Raw genomic sequence first — 14,247 nt, forward strand, 5'->3', positions numbered from 1 at the left:
TGGCATGCCACTGTAAGAAAACATGTCCATTCTGGCTGTACCAATGTATGACTTATGACCACATAGGAACATTCATCATGTTGGCTTTATCCATAATGCCAGTAAAAATACCATTCCCACTGTTAAGAAAACCTATCCATGCTGCCTGCACCAATGTAGCCCTAATGCCTCTCCTGCACTCACATGTGGGTTTTACCCACAGCGACATTAAAAATGCACGCAACAGTAAAAAAACATGAGCACGATGGCTGTCTCTGCACCAACTTAACCATCAATTCTCCCCAACCAGAGATACTCTCCTAAACCCGGCACGCTTGCATGCACACTCTACACACAATAGCGAGTCATTGTGCTTGTGCTGGCGCCTTGCGCTTAACCACAATAAAATCTGTTCTCCTTTGTAAAACAAAAATTCTCAAAATCAATACATTTGTGCCATTGATTTATTATCCTGATAACAGCCGACACGTGTTTCGACACCAAGTCGTCCTCAAGGCTGTTATTGTGTATTAGAAAGTCACTGTGTATTTTATACTACACGCAATTGCAGAATTACATTTCACATAGAAAACAAATTCAGAAAATGGTTACATACCAATAGAGTGCAGGTAGTTGGAACAGAGAGGAAATAGACAAGGTATATTCTTGTTAGAATGTTCATATGATGCATTCTAAATTTGATGCAAAATCCAAACAGTGCTCATTAGCTCCTGCTTAATAATCCTCAATCATGCGATTATGACTGGGTGTTCGGGTACCATTGGAGTTTTGGAATATTTGCGTGGCACCCCAATCAGTCCATGCCACGTCATGTTTAAATGCGATTCGTTCTCTTATAATTATATAAAAAGGAGAGCCCGATTACGTGCTGCTTATAAAAATGTCTGAGGGTTAGTTGGCATTGCCCCTGGTGATGAGCTGTTTTTAAAAAGTTATCACCCACATACTGTGTTACACTGCGACTGGAAGCATAATAGATAGACAAATTCTTACCAATCGTTTCTGGGTGCAATTCCCTCTTGGTTCAAGAGTATAGCTTACATCCTTGTTGCAGTCTGCGTCCTTAGCTTGCCAAATGTCATGGTTGGGTCACTTACCCACGTGTTGTAATGCTACAGTACACTATGGTCCCATTTCATTCGTGTTTCCTTCTACTCGATTCCTTTCAATATTTTTCACTCTTAGTGCTTCACATTAAAAGAATGATGTTCTGTGGCCTAATCCCTAGGCACTGTAATGCATGGTCTGTGAGAGTTGCTCAAACGTGATCAAGTAGCCCTTACCTACAGGCGTCTTATTGTGTACACCGCCGGTCAAGAAGTCGGGTTGGGATATTTCCTTAGTCGCAAAAACCCATTGGTATTGTTCCATGGTGTACCCCAGTGCCGTGGTATGGCACTGGGGTACCGCATGTTCTAAATCCCTGGGCTAACTGTTTTAGGATAAACCTAACCTTTGTGTTTAGGGGTACGTCTCCCACATAACTGCGTACCTTAATAGCTGTGAATCAATTCATCGGGTTAGTTCCCAAGCACCGCGGCAGTAATAGGCACTCTGGCGCCATTTTAATTTGTTGTTGATATTCTTTGCCCTGCGTGTGACCTCACAGTGATGTATCACGCATTGTTTACATTGTTAAGGGTTACAATGCTTAAGTACGGGTGACGCTTTGCGGTTCATTATTGATTATGTCCCTTCGATCCCTCATCAGTAACTCTCCAATAATATATTAAGGCCCTGTTATCATGGGTTTATGATCAGTGTCCCTGACAATAGCAGTTTGCCTCATTATTGGGTGCTTGGATGGTCAGGATGGTATATTATACGTCCTGTTCATGTGTGCAGGGTCTCCTCATCTCATTTGATATCAGCTGTACTAGCCAATATCGCATTATTCGTGCTATAGTCCATAAGGCATGATGGATGGATGAGATACTAAGCTTGAGCAGTGGCCTTTCAGTTTGCTCACTCCTCTTGTTAATGTGGAGTATGTATTGGGCAGCTCTATTTCGCACCAGACTGTAATGGCTAGTATATGGTTTGGGATTAATAAATCATTGCACACATCCTTAAACGAGTTCCAGTATTTTGGCTCGCACCTGGCAAGGCTAATGAGGTGTCTTGGTGCAAAGCTACACATGGTATACCCTACGTTATCAGCATCTGATACATAGGTTCTTATAGAAATATATATATATTAATTTCATGCTCAGAGTGGAGTCCAAATTTCACACACCTTTATACATCTCGATTCCATTTGTCGCAGTTTTAGTTTCAAATCCTCTCCTCTTTTACCTCGCTTCACACCTCATGAGGCCTATAAATCTTAAATCTTTCTTGCCTGCCGAATTATGGCATACTTGATTTGCTAATGGCAACTGATGATCTTGGTTTGTCAAACTGGCCAGGTGTTCCCTAATCCTCATTTGTAGTTGTTTAATAGAGCTTCCTACATACAATTTCTTGCAAACAAAAATAATGGCATAAACCACAAAATTGGTTCTGCAATTGATGAGTTCCTTAACCTTGTTTTACCCTCTTTGTCAGTATATTCCCCTACAGTCTTGGTGTGTGTGTACCTACACATACTACAGGTACCTCATTTATAAAAACCTGTCTTGGTCTTAACCAATCACTTCCACTTATATTGAGAAATGATGAGCAAAGCTTGTTCCCGATGGTCGGTGCCCTAGTGAACACTGACCTCGGTTTCTTGTCCAGGTAAGGACATATATCAGAATCCATGAATAATATATTCCAATGCCTTTGCACACTATTCTGTACAATATTATCTAGTAACAATGTCTATATTGGTGCGTTCTTTCACTACTGAGCATATTAGATCTTTCCTGTTGTCTAATTTTGTTTTTGCTTTGTTGATGACATTAGTTGGATACCCCCTTCTCATGGAATCTGTCGATATATAGGGTTCGAAATTGCCAGGCACCGGGAACTATTTAGCTCCTGCTTGTAGCCTAAAAGAGCATGGTTACCTAGAAACCAACAGCTACCAGCAACTACTTTCAACTCCCCAGGCCAACTGGTGCTGTAGAGAAACACCCAGGTGACATGGGTTCCATGTCATTTCATCGTCAGTTATTTCAAAGCCTGCAATTTAAACATGTTTGACAGTTCATCAAATTCATTTTATTTGGAGGGGGGCCCAATCCCCCCCCCCCACACCTATTTTGAACTATATCCAATCACTTATCTGCCCTTCCCCCAACCCCAAAAATTCGATGAACCGTAAAACACGTTGAAACTGCAGGCTTTGAAATGCCCGACGATGAAAGAATGTCATACAGGTAACATGAACCTTGCATGTTTGGGAATGTACCTAAAGGAGCATTAGTACACCTTTAGAGGATATTCGAACCAGAATGGGCCATTTATAATGATCAAAGATTTCTACTGTTGAAGCTAAATTTGCATTTCACCAAGTAGTAGCTTCTCGTTTCCCAGATGCCAGATACCCAGAAACCGCATTTAGCTACTGCTCAACAAATCCTTATTTTCGATCCCTGCCGAAGCTCATTGACAAGCACAATGCTTGCTCATGTACAGGCACAGCCAAGCAACAAACACACTGCTACCACATTCACACGCTCATCTGTATACTTCAACATACACATTGATCACACGCTCATTCACACAGGCATTACAGACACAAATCCTCACATGTAAGCATACATAGATACACACACAGACATTCTTTATTCTCCAGAGCTGTAGCCCCGGTGTACAGATTACGCCTCCCACATAGCCATGATGGACATCTGGCACTGGTACCACGCAAACAGTAAACCGGAAGAGTCTCCTGGTGCACAACAAGCACTGTGGTGCTGGAACACCACCATATCATGCCACAGGATTCCTGTGGGTGGGGCTGGGGGGAGCACAAATGGCTCATGCAAGGAAGAGAGAGCAAATCACCTCTGCCTTGCATAGGAAGCCACGTGGCACCACACAGCCAGCCCAGGAGTGCATGCTCAACTGCTTGCTGTAGCAGAGGGGGCATTCAATGTTTCCCCTGGGGTGGCAGGACTCTTCCATTATGGAATGCAGATTGGCGCCCTGTCAACCATACTGCTCCCTCCACAGCACCACACGTGTGTCCAAGCCGCTTCTCAATGCTCGAGTACTGCACTTTGGCACAAACATATGTTCCTTGATCACGGATCCGGGAAAAACTGGCCCAATGACCAGCGCTGGCTACAATAAGCAAGCATGCATAGCGAGGACGATACATGGAACGGGCTGTGGAGGGGATAATGTCATAATAAGCATTGGCAAAGCCAATAGCGCTCACTTTCTAAACATAGAGGGGAGCCTTCTCAGGACAAAAAACGAAAAACTTATTAGCTGTAATTATACATACATCTGTCAAATTGCCAAGTGACCCCTTTGCATCAAAGGTAGACAAAAAGATCCAAGAGGATGAGAATACTAGAAAGGTTACGATGATGGGCAGGCATGTGGTAAGTGCACATGGATAAGTGCTGTTTTCATGGGGTGTCTTCTACGGAACCCCGAGTGGTAAGGGTCACAAGGCCAGTTTGTCTCCAGGTTAGTTGCTGATACAGCGAAATACTACCATCTACAAGAGATGATAAACAGGCCATTAGCTGGATGGGTTGTGGGGGATGGTGGTCACTTGCTTTTTATTTTTAGCTGGGAAGTTATGCTGGTAGCAAGGGGTTGCAAACGAAAGGAAAGGTACGGGTAGAGTAGGAATGACGGCCCCTTAATGGTCTGGGGTGCAAAAGGTTCCACAGGAACAAAGGATTTAAGGGCCTCATCGGTCGATTGATCAATATTAAGCTCGATGGTTGGGTGGCATGGGCAAGAGGGAGTGAAAGTGGGCCAGATAGTCTTGTTTGACTTAGTGTTGAGCTGATGCCCAAGAATTCCTTGTCAAACACGTCGGCAAAAAGGTGGAAAGAACTAGAAAGGAAGACTGTCTTGGACACAAGGCGGACTCATGCGCTGCATGGAGGTTTCAAAGCAAACACCATTTATTTCACCAGAACAGGGTGCACCTGTCAACAAAAGGACTAGAGATTTTTATAAACAACATTTTTAAAGCGTTGGCAGAGAGGGGATGTATATAGGGTACTTTGGGGGGGGATCCCGAGCAGCCGTGGAACTACTCGGGTGTGGCGGCACGAGTCGGAGGCGAGAATACCAGTTGGACATAAGGGGCGTGTGGGGAGCTTGCGAGACGCAGCTACGTCGTAGTCTCACGAGATCCCTCATGGAAGTGCGCACAGCGACAAAGGAGACAGATTATGGCACCAGCTACACGAAGCAGACATGCTCCTGGCTGAGGAGTTAAGACTGCTACTAAGCCACCAGAGCAGCTCTGGAGCTCCAGGTTCTACAACTCTGCTACCCAGCAGCCCATGGACGTTATACAGACCTTGTCCAGTGTTACTTGCTAGTTCTTGTATTGAGGCAAATAAAGTTGTTACACCAAGCAAGGGAGTGAGGAGGCTCAAATTATCCTACATATTTGACGAGAACGGGATTGCACACCAGCAAATTACCATGCAAGGAGCAACGTCCCCCCCGCCGTTTCTGCAAATACCAGTTAGGCCTGCAATCCCATGCCACAAAGGGAACGACTGTTCACAAGATACTTCAAAGTGTTAGGAGGTGCAGGATATACAGCAGCGAGGCGCAGAGCAATGTTACTGAATGCTTTGAGAGTAGGACAACATGTATTCACAGGCCTTACGGCCGAAGCAGGTGTAGATGAGAACGATGACGTGTACAAGGAGGCAGTGAGGAGAATTGTGAAGCGTTTTGCCAGCAAGGAAAACAGTGCTGCACAGATGATTTTATGGTCGCAAACAAGAAGCGTCAGAACCCATGGACGATTACGTAACCAAGTTGCGAGAACTAGCTGCACTGTGCAACTTTGGCAATAATGCAGAAGGAATGATCTGCGACATGTTGATGGTCCACACCTACAACAGAAATATGCATTTTGGAGAAAGAACTTCAGCTAGACAAGGCGGTAAAGATTGCGAGGGGCAACGGAAAGAGTTTGCTGGCAGCTCCTTCCCAGCAGAGTTCCAAGCGATCACGTTTAGAAATAGAAAAGAGAAACAAGAAAAGAGAAGGGAAGTGGGGAAGAAAGGAACCGCTGAAGTGTCACAGATAAACCAGTACTAAACACTTGGCCAATGACAGAGAATGTCCGGCAAGGAACAAGGAGTGGTCCGCGTGTAAGAAAATCAGACATTATGCGTTGGTTTGCAAGTGCCAAAATAAAAAAAAGTTATACAACTATCAATGCAGAACACAACGTGGATGTCAAATCCTCTTTGGAAGAAGGGAGACCCACAGTGTTGATGGTGTACAGCTCAAGAGCCAGAAGGGAGAAGCCTATTGCGTGATCAGAGTGAACGGTACGAGGGCAAGCGTGATGGCTGATTCAGGCTCCGATTTGACCATATTACCCTTATACACCTACAAGGAAATGATGGGAACCGACAGAGTTGAAGTTCTCAGCACGCGCTACAAACCCACTGTTTTTGGAGGTGCGTCAGTGAACATGCTAGGGTACATTAAGGCAGTCGTGGAGTTCAAAAGGAAGATAGACCACAACGAGCGTATACTTGTCTAATGAAGGCCCAGCGGTCCTAGGATGGGACGGCCAAGCCAAGCCAAAATCAAGATCAAACTAGATCCCCCTAGATCGCCACACAGAAGATCAGGTATTGGCAGTCGATTCAGGAGAAGTACTGGTGGTGAAAGAAGACTTCCCCAAACTGTTTTCTGAAGGGCCAGGGAAAAATCAAAAACTTTGTACACAGAATAATGCTCAAGCCAACGTCGTCCCCATCAAGCATAAAGCACATCCAGTACCAGCGACCGCTAGGGCCATACTCAAAAGCAAACATCAAAATGGTGAAGGAGGGCACCATCAAAGAAGTGGAAGCCTCGGAGTGGCTGAGCCCTGTCATACTGATTAAAAAGAAAAACTAAAAGAAGACTTGAGAGTTAGCATAGACCGTTGCAGCCTGAACCTGAAGGTCCTATAAAAATAGCTACCCCCTCACCAGCATAAATGAACTCATCCTCATGATGAAGGAAGTCAAGGTGATTTCCAAGCTGGATACGAGGGATGTATATCAATAGATTCATCTTCACAAAGAATGAAAGCCCCTGAAAGCATTTTGGCACGTACTAGTTTACTAAGCAGCAGTGCGGGCGGACATCTGCAGCCTCGGCTTTCCAGTGAATGATGGACTCACTACTGCGAGACATTGGCAAGGTCTCCTATTTTCAAGATGCTATACTGGTGTACGCCGATGACGAGAACACGCATGATGTCACGTTGAGAAGAGTGCTCACCAAGTTACAGGATGCAGGGGTCAAGCTGAGATATGAGAAGTGAGTCCTGAAAGCACAAGAAGTCAAATACCTGGGGTACAAGATTTACGCCCGAGGAATCAGCCCCAAACAAAACCTGCTGCAAGCCATTCTCAAAGCTCCAGAGGCTGCCAACAGGGATGAAGATCATTTCTAGGGCTTGCCGAATATTACTCAAGGTCATACCAAATTTTTCAGACATCACCGCCCGCTGAGAGATCTGCTCAAAAAGGGGGTGGAATTCACCTGGCACAAAGCCCAGAAGGAGACTGTAGAGAGCATAAAAGGACGAATAGTGGAAGCACTGTGCCCGCAGCAGTTCAATCCTGCCTGGGATACCGGCATCACCACAGATGCCAGCGTGTGTGGATTAGGTGCCATGCTCACCCAGAAGAAAGGAGATATGGAACATGTGGTGGCATTCAACTCCAAAGCCCTGCCAAGGACGAGAGGAACTACGCCACTGCTGAGAAAGAGGTTAGCTTGTGCATGGGCAGTAGAACATTTCAGGAGCGACGTAAAGGGCATAGCACTTAAATTGGTCACTGACCACAAGCCCTTAATGCACATGCAAAGTCGAGGAGGGACGAAGTCATCAACACCCCGCCTGGCTCGCATTGCGGCAAAACTTCAGGAATACACGTTTGAGATAACCCACATAGCTGGGTGGAGGAATGCCCAGGCGGACTGCATGTCTGGATTGCCAAGAAACAGAGAGCCACCACATTTCTGCAGCACAAATGCATCGCCGAGTACATCCAAGACCTCAGGGATCCAGAGTTCCTAGAGTTGAGTGAAGGCCACTGGTACAAGGAGGAGTAAAGACTCCACCATGGTGAGACGAAGAGTGGTCCAGGAGTAGATGGCCAGAAGAAAGAGTCACCCCAGAAGGCATGAGGCCTTACTGGAAGGTGGCGGAAGAAATGTCAGGAGGCCGAATGGCTTATCATCAATGGTGACCAGGTAATACCACCAGTGGGAATGCGAAGAGTCATCCTGTGCAGAGCCCACTGAGGGCATTTAGGGCACACCATGACGTAGTGACGGTGAGAGAGGCATACTGGTGGCCAGCTATCGACCAGGACATACGCTCCATGATTGAGAGATGCCACGAATGCATGAACAGTGACAAAGGCCTGAAGACCAGACAAGCAACTGTTGATTCCCTCAGAAATCTCTAAAGCAGCATGGCATAAAGTGGGGCTGGACTTCATTGGGCCATTAGATGCAATGGCTCTTGAGCATCGGTACAGCATTGTGACTACCAGTCAAAATGGGTAGAAGCAGAATTTGTCCCCAACATTACCACTGCAACAGTTATAGAAGTCCTCGCATCCATTTTTCGAAGGAAAGCCCTCCCCAAAGACATTGACACAGACAATGGGGTTCAACTAGTATCACGGGAGATGGAGTGATTTCTGCAGAGACACAACATAAAGCAGAGGAAAGATGCGTTGTAACACCCCCAAGCAAATGGACTCGTTCAGATGGTGAATAGGTTTATCAAAGGGGCAATTCAGTTAGCAAAGGTATCTGGTATGGATCCCCTTAAAACCATCAAGGAGGCGTAGCGGCCCACAGATTAACCCCCAATGGTGTTACTCAAGAGTCACTGTTCTGCATGCTGAAGGTGAGAAGAACGGCATCCCCACTGGTACCACCATGGTTGACCAGAGTAAAGGAAAATTAAGTGAAGATGGAAGAGGTTGTGTGGAGGAAAATAGCAAAGCACATATGAAGAAATGGAGCGACCAGAGGAGGAGCGTCCCACAGACATGGAGTCAGGGAAGGAGACTGGATCAAAATTTGTCTATCATGTAAAGACCAAACGACAGGGTCAAAGTTCAGCAAACCCATAAAACTAATAAACAGAGGGGCCAATCACATCCGCACAGAGGATGGGCGCACGTGGAAAATGGAATGTGTGGTAATGCTTGAGAGGCATCAGACAACCGAGAGAATGCAAGATGAAGTCACTCCCTGCAACCGCCAAGACTGTGATGCAACGAGAGAGCAAGAATTAGAGGCATCGGCAGGGGAGGTCATAGAAAGCGAGATAGAAAGACGCCAAGTGTCCAAGGAAGCGATGCAAGCACCAGATGCAGGGTGTACAAAGGAGGATCAACCGAGAAGAGAGCACAGAAGACCGGTGAAGCATGATGACTTTATTATGGAATAAACATTGTTGGGTCACCAAAGGGAGGTGTGTGGAAAGCTCGCGGCACCGCCGTAGTCTGCGAGATCCCTCATGGAAGTGCACACAGCCACACGAAGCGGCAAAGGAGACAGATTACATTGTCAGCTACACAGAGTAGACGTGCTCCTGGCGCTCCTCCTTACTGAGGACCAAGACTAAGCCACCAGAGCCACCCTAGGGCACCAGGTTCTACACCCCTACTACCCAGCAGCCCATGGACATTATACAGACCTTGTTCAGTGTTACTTGTCAGTTCTTGTATTGAGGCAAATAAAGTTGTTACGCCAAGCAAGCTGATATGATACCTCAAATTATACTACAGGGCGCCAGGCAGGAACGGAAGAGATGGTTAAAGCTGGAGATGCAAACGTCCAGCGGGTAGAGATCCAAAATGGGACTTGCCAACAGACCTCAGAGACAACGGAAAGCCCACTGTTGGGTACGAAGAGGAGCTCTGAAAGACATCTCACTGGTGGCAGGCATCGCTCTACTTGAACACAAGGTACCCAAAAGAACACCTCTGAGGTTGCTTTGGCAAGCAATAAAGCCTACGGCCGAATGCGTATTCCACACAAATCATAGTGCAGCGTGGTTCATTCAGGTACTTGGTGCGTTACATAGCAATGTATGCGGGCCTATAGGCCCCAGACTAATACCAGGGAAGACTGGTTCTAGGAATGTGCTCTGTGGGCAGCCCAAGACAAGTCCAGAACTGCGTCATAGCCCCAAACGGATATAGGCCCCGGACTAATACCAGGGAAGACTGGTTCTAGGAATGTGCTCTGTGGGCAGCCCAAGACAAGTCCAGAACTGCGTCATAGCCCCAAACGGATATAGGCCCCGGACTAATACCAGGGAAGACTGGTTCTAGGAATGTGCTCTGTGGGCAGCCCAAGACAAGTCCAGAACTGCGTCATAGCCCCAAACAGATATAGGCCCCGGACTAATACCAGGGAAGACTGGTTCTAGGAATGTGCTCTGTGGGCAGCCCAAGACAAGTCCAGAACTGCGTCATAGCCCCAAACGGATATAGGCCCCGGACTAATACCAGGGAAGACTGGTTCTAGGAATGTGCTCTGTGGGTAGCCCAAGACAAGACCGGAGCTGCGTCATAGCCCCAAACGGATATAGGCCCCGGACTAATACCAGGGAAGACTGGTTCTAGGAATGTGCTCTGTGGGCAGCCCAAGACAAGACCGGAGCTGCGTCATAGCCCCATACTGATATAGGCCCCGGACTAATACCAGGGAAGACTGGCTCTGTGGGCAGCCCAAGACAAGTCCAGAACTGCGTCATAGCCCCAAACGGATATAGGCCCCGGACTAATACCAGGGAAGACTGGTTCTAGGAATGTGCTCTGTGGGCAGCCCAAGACAAGTCCAGAACTGCGTCATAGCCCCAAACGGATATAGGCCCCGGACTAATACCAGGGAAGACTGGTTCTAGGAATGTGCTCTGTGGGCAGCCCAAGACAAGTCCAGAACTGCGTCATAGCCCCAAACGGATATAGGCCCCGGACTAATACCAGGGAAGACTGGTTCTAGGAATGTGCTCCGTGGGCAGCCCAAGACAAGACCGGAGCTGCGTCATAGCCCCATACGGATATAGGCCCCGGACTAATACCAGGGAAGACTGGTTCTAGGAATGTGCTCTGTGGGCAGCCCAAGACAAGACCGGAGCTGCGTCATAGCCCCATACTGATATAGGGCCCGGACCAAGTCTAGAGCTGCATCATAGCCCCATACTGATATAGGCCCCGGACTAATACCAGGGAAGACTGGTTCTAGGAATGTGCTCTGTGGGCAGCCCAAGAAAAGACCGGAGCTGTGTCATAGCCCATACTGATGCCGTGGAAATCTGGCACTGGCATCTACAACAGCAGGGCATGAAAAACGCAATAGAGTCAAGCAGGAAACAATAGAGGCATGAAAGACATGGCTACTTGTGTTCATAGCCCACTCTTAGGGAAATAACGATTGGCCCACCAACGCCCAGCAGTAAGGGGTACGGCTACACGGGCATCATGCCTGAATGACTGTGCTCTCTGCTATTCCTCTGTGTGTGCTTTTCGTTTACCAGTGATGTGCACAAAACGTGACGCCGACAGGCCTGGCACATGTCCACAGAGGACTCCTTGCACATATCTGACAAACTACAGCCGTGCCCAAACTCTATGCATACATTTTTTTTGTTTAAAGGGCGCATGCTTCCGCGAGGGCAACGTGCCCACAGCACAGCCAACAGATGTGGCCGCCACCAGAACGTAGGCGTAGAATCAAAGGGCGGCATCGCTTCAATCAGATCACACACCGCGTGTTGGCGTGAAGGACGTTGGAATTGAATGGGTGCCAATCCCCACACGGGGCTACCCTGCAAGGTTTTGCATGCAGCTGCTTTGATGTAGGCTGGCCTGAGCATTCCACTTTGGAGCACCGCGTGGATGGCCCTTAAGACCTCAGCACTTGGTTCCAACATGCGGTCTGCAGGAGGCCAGAGCTGCCCTTCACAGTAACTGTGAAACTTACAGCGCTTAGGGGCGGGCGGGAACGGGACATTTCATATGGATAACAATTATGTAGTTGGTGCTTCTGTACCGTGCCCACAGGGTGGTTCTGGGCACTGAGACGGATTTACCGGGCTGGCAGGATCGGGTATTGGAGTTGTTTTTCTTGAGCATAATGAGTCTAAAAGGGCACCAAGGCAGTGAAAGACCAGGAAACTAATTAAATAAAAAGGCAACAGGACGTGCCAAGGCAGTAAGGTTTCGCATACCCCATCATAAAGCAGTAGATGTGTGTCATACGAATGTACATGTAATGAAGGAGCGATAATGTGTTGAGCTGATGAAATGTAAAGGGGTTGTGATGGACTAAAGGGGGGGGGTTGGAAAAAAAATACAAATTTGGATGAATTTTAAGTTGAAATGTGTACTTTGTAGTATGTGTAATTTTGTTGTATACGTAGTAATGTATAGCTAAGGTTTAAGTTGAAAACCAAATGCTAAATAAATAAAAAAGGGTATTGCCCATCTTGCGTGGATGGGCCCGGACGACAGGTCAAACTTAGTGAGTTACAAACAGGAACAACTTTACCCACAAAAACTGTAACTAGCCCAAGGCAGAACAACATGAGTTATGTATGAATTGTGCTCAAAGACACTACACCACATGAGCCGGGAAACGCAACTTGCCTGCATCATGGTGACCACATGGCAGGGGTTCAACAGGTAGATGACGGTCTTGGTGGCGAACTTGAAGCCCACCTCCACCCCGAAAGTGAGGCAGAGGGCAACCAGCAGCAGGTTCTTTCCCAGGCTCTCCTGCGTACCGCCTGGACCCCGGGGCCAAGAGGCGACGTGCCCACTTCTAGCCACAGCACCCTGGTGGTTCCTGACCGCTGCACCCTGCCACTGCCCGTCAATCTCGTGCTGGCACGGAGCTCTGGGGTCCACATTCTCCTGGTCCGCCTTGCTTGAGCAGTGCAGATTCCAAGCCGCGGGATCCTGCTCAAGAGAGTGCTGGGTGCCAGCTACCACATCCTCGCCGTTCTTGCCACCCTGGCAGTGTTGGTCATCGTATTGCTTGCAGCATCCTCCGTGGCAGTGCTGGCCCTCCTTGGCCATCGTCCTCTCCTGGCCCACGCAGCCCCCTTGGCACTCCTGGGCCAGCACCCCACTAGTGCATCCTCTGTGGCACAGCTGGCAGTCTTGGCCCGCCACCTGCTCCTGGCCATCCTTTCCCACCGCTTGGCCTTGGCCCCTGCAGCCCCCTTGGCACGGGTGGTCCCCCTTGTCCATCACATGCTCCCTGCAGCCCTGCTGGTCCCCCGGGGGCCGGCTGATCCTGCTCAGGGCCAGGCCCACCTCCAGCACCGAGAGGCAGAGCACCACCAGGCTCTCAAGCAGCCTCTGGCCGTGGGAGAGGAAGGCAGCGCACTCGGGCCCCCCGTTGCCCTCGAAGCTGGGGTCCACCCCGCCGTAGAGCCAGTCCAGCAAGGCGGGCAACGTGTAGCGGGCCATGGCTGGCTGCCTCAGTTCATGGAGCGGTGTTCCGCGCCGGGGTACGCAGGAGGCGTGCGGGGAGCGAGGCGCCTGCAGGCGGAAGCGTCAGCACATGAAGGCCGGCCAGCAGGGGAGGCGGGGCAGAGGCTCGACACATGCGAGGCGGCGGCGGGGGCCGGCCGGGTCCGCCTCTCCAGGGCGGCTGCTGTCAGGCTCTGCTCCCGCCCAGCAGCGGCAGCCTCGGAAGGTGGGGCCCTCTGGCGTGTACGGCTCCCGCTACTGCACGGTGCCAGAACGCCCTCCACGCTCTGCCGTGTACGGCTCGCGCCCGCCCGCCGGCTGCACGGTGGTGCGCGGTGCCGGAGCGCCCTACACACTCTGCCGTGTAAGTCTCCCGCCCCACCGCCAGCTGCACGGTGCTGGAACGCCCTCCACACTGCCGTGTACGGCTCCCGCCCCACCGCCGGCTGCACGCTAGTGCACGGTGCAGGCGCGTCCTCCACGCCACACTACTGCCGCGCAGCGAGTGCATTCCGCCGCGCAGCGAGTGCATCGTGCATGTCTCCCGCCCCAGCACGTTTGCCTCTCAGTATGTGCCCAGCCAGCTTTAATATTATGAGTAAGGCTGGAGGACACTTTCAGCAAGCATATCATCAGTGATGCCATGTAT

The 14,247-nt window shown here is 49.1% G+C and overlaps 1 protein-coding gene across 1 annotated transcript in view; it reads right to left on the reverse strand.

Moving 5' to 3' along the window:
- TMEM164 (transmembrane protein 164) overlaps positions 1–14,029 on the reverse strand; it is a 718,173-nt gene extending 704,144 nt beyond the window's left edge. Inside the window, exon 1 of the mRNA XM_069612615.1 lies at positions 12,768–14,029. Within this exon, the coding sequence (XP_069468716.1) occupies positions 12,768–13,595 (828 nt within the window). The 5' untranslated portion in view covers positions 13,596–14,029. The remainder of the gene's footprint in view (positions 1–12,767) is intronic.
- Between the last annotated feature and the right edge of the window lie 218 nt (positions 14,030–14,247).

The sequence above is a fragment of the Ambystoma mexicanum genome, chromosome 5p, assembly GCF_040938575.1.
Source record: "Ambystoma mexicanum isolate Mex_15411 chromosome 5p, UKY_AmexF1_1, whole genome shotgun sequence".
In the NCBI taxonomy this organism is placed as follows: domain Eukaryota; kingdom Metazoa; phylum Chordata; class Amphibia; order Caudata; family Ambystomatidae; genus Ambystoma; species Ambystoma mexicanum.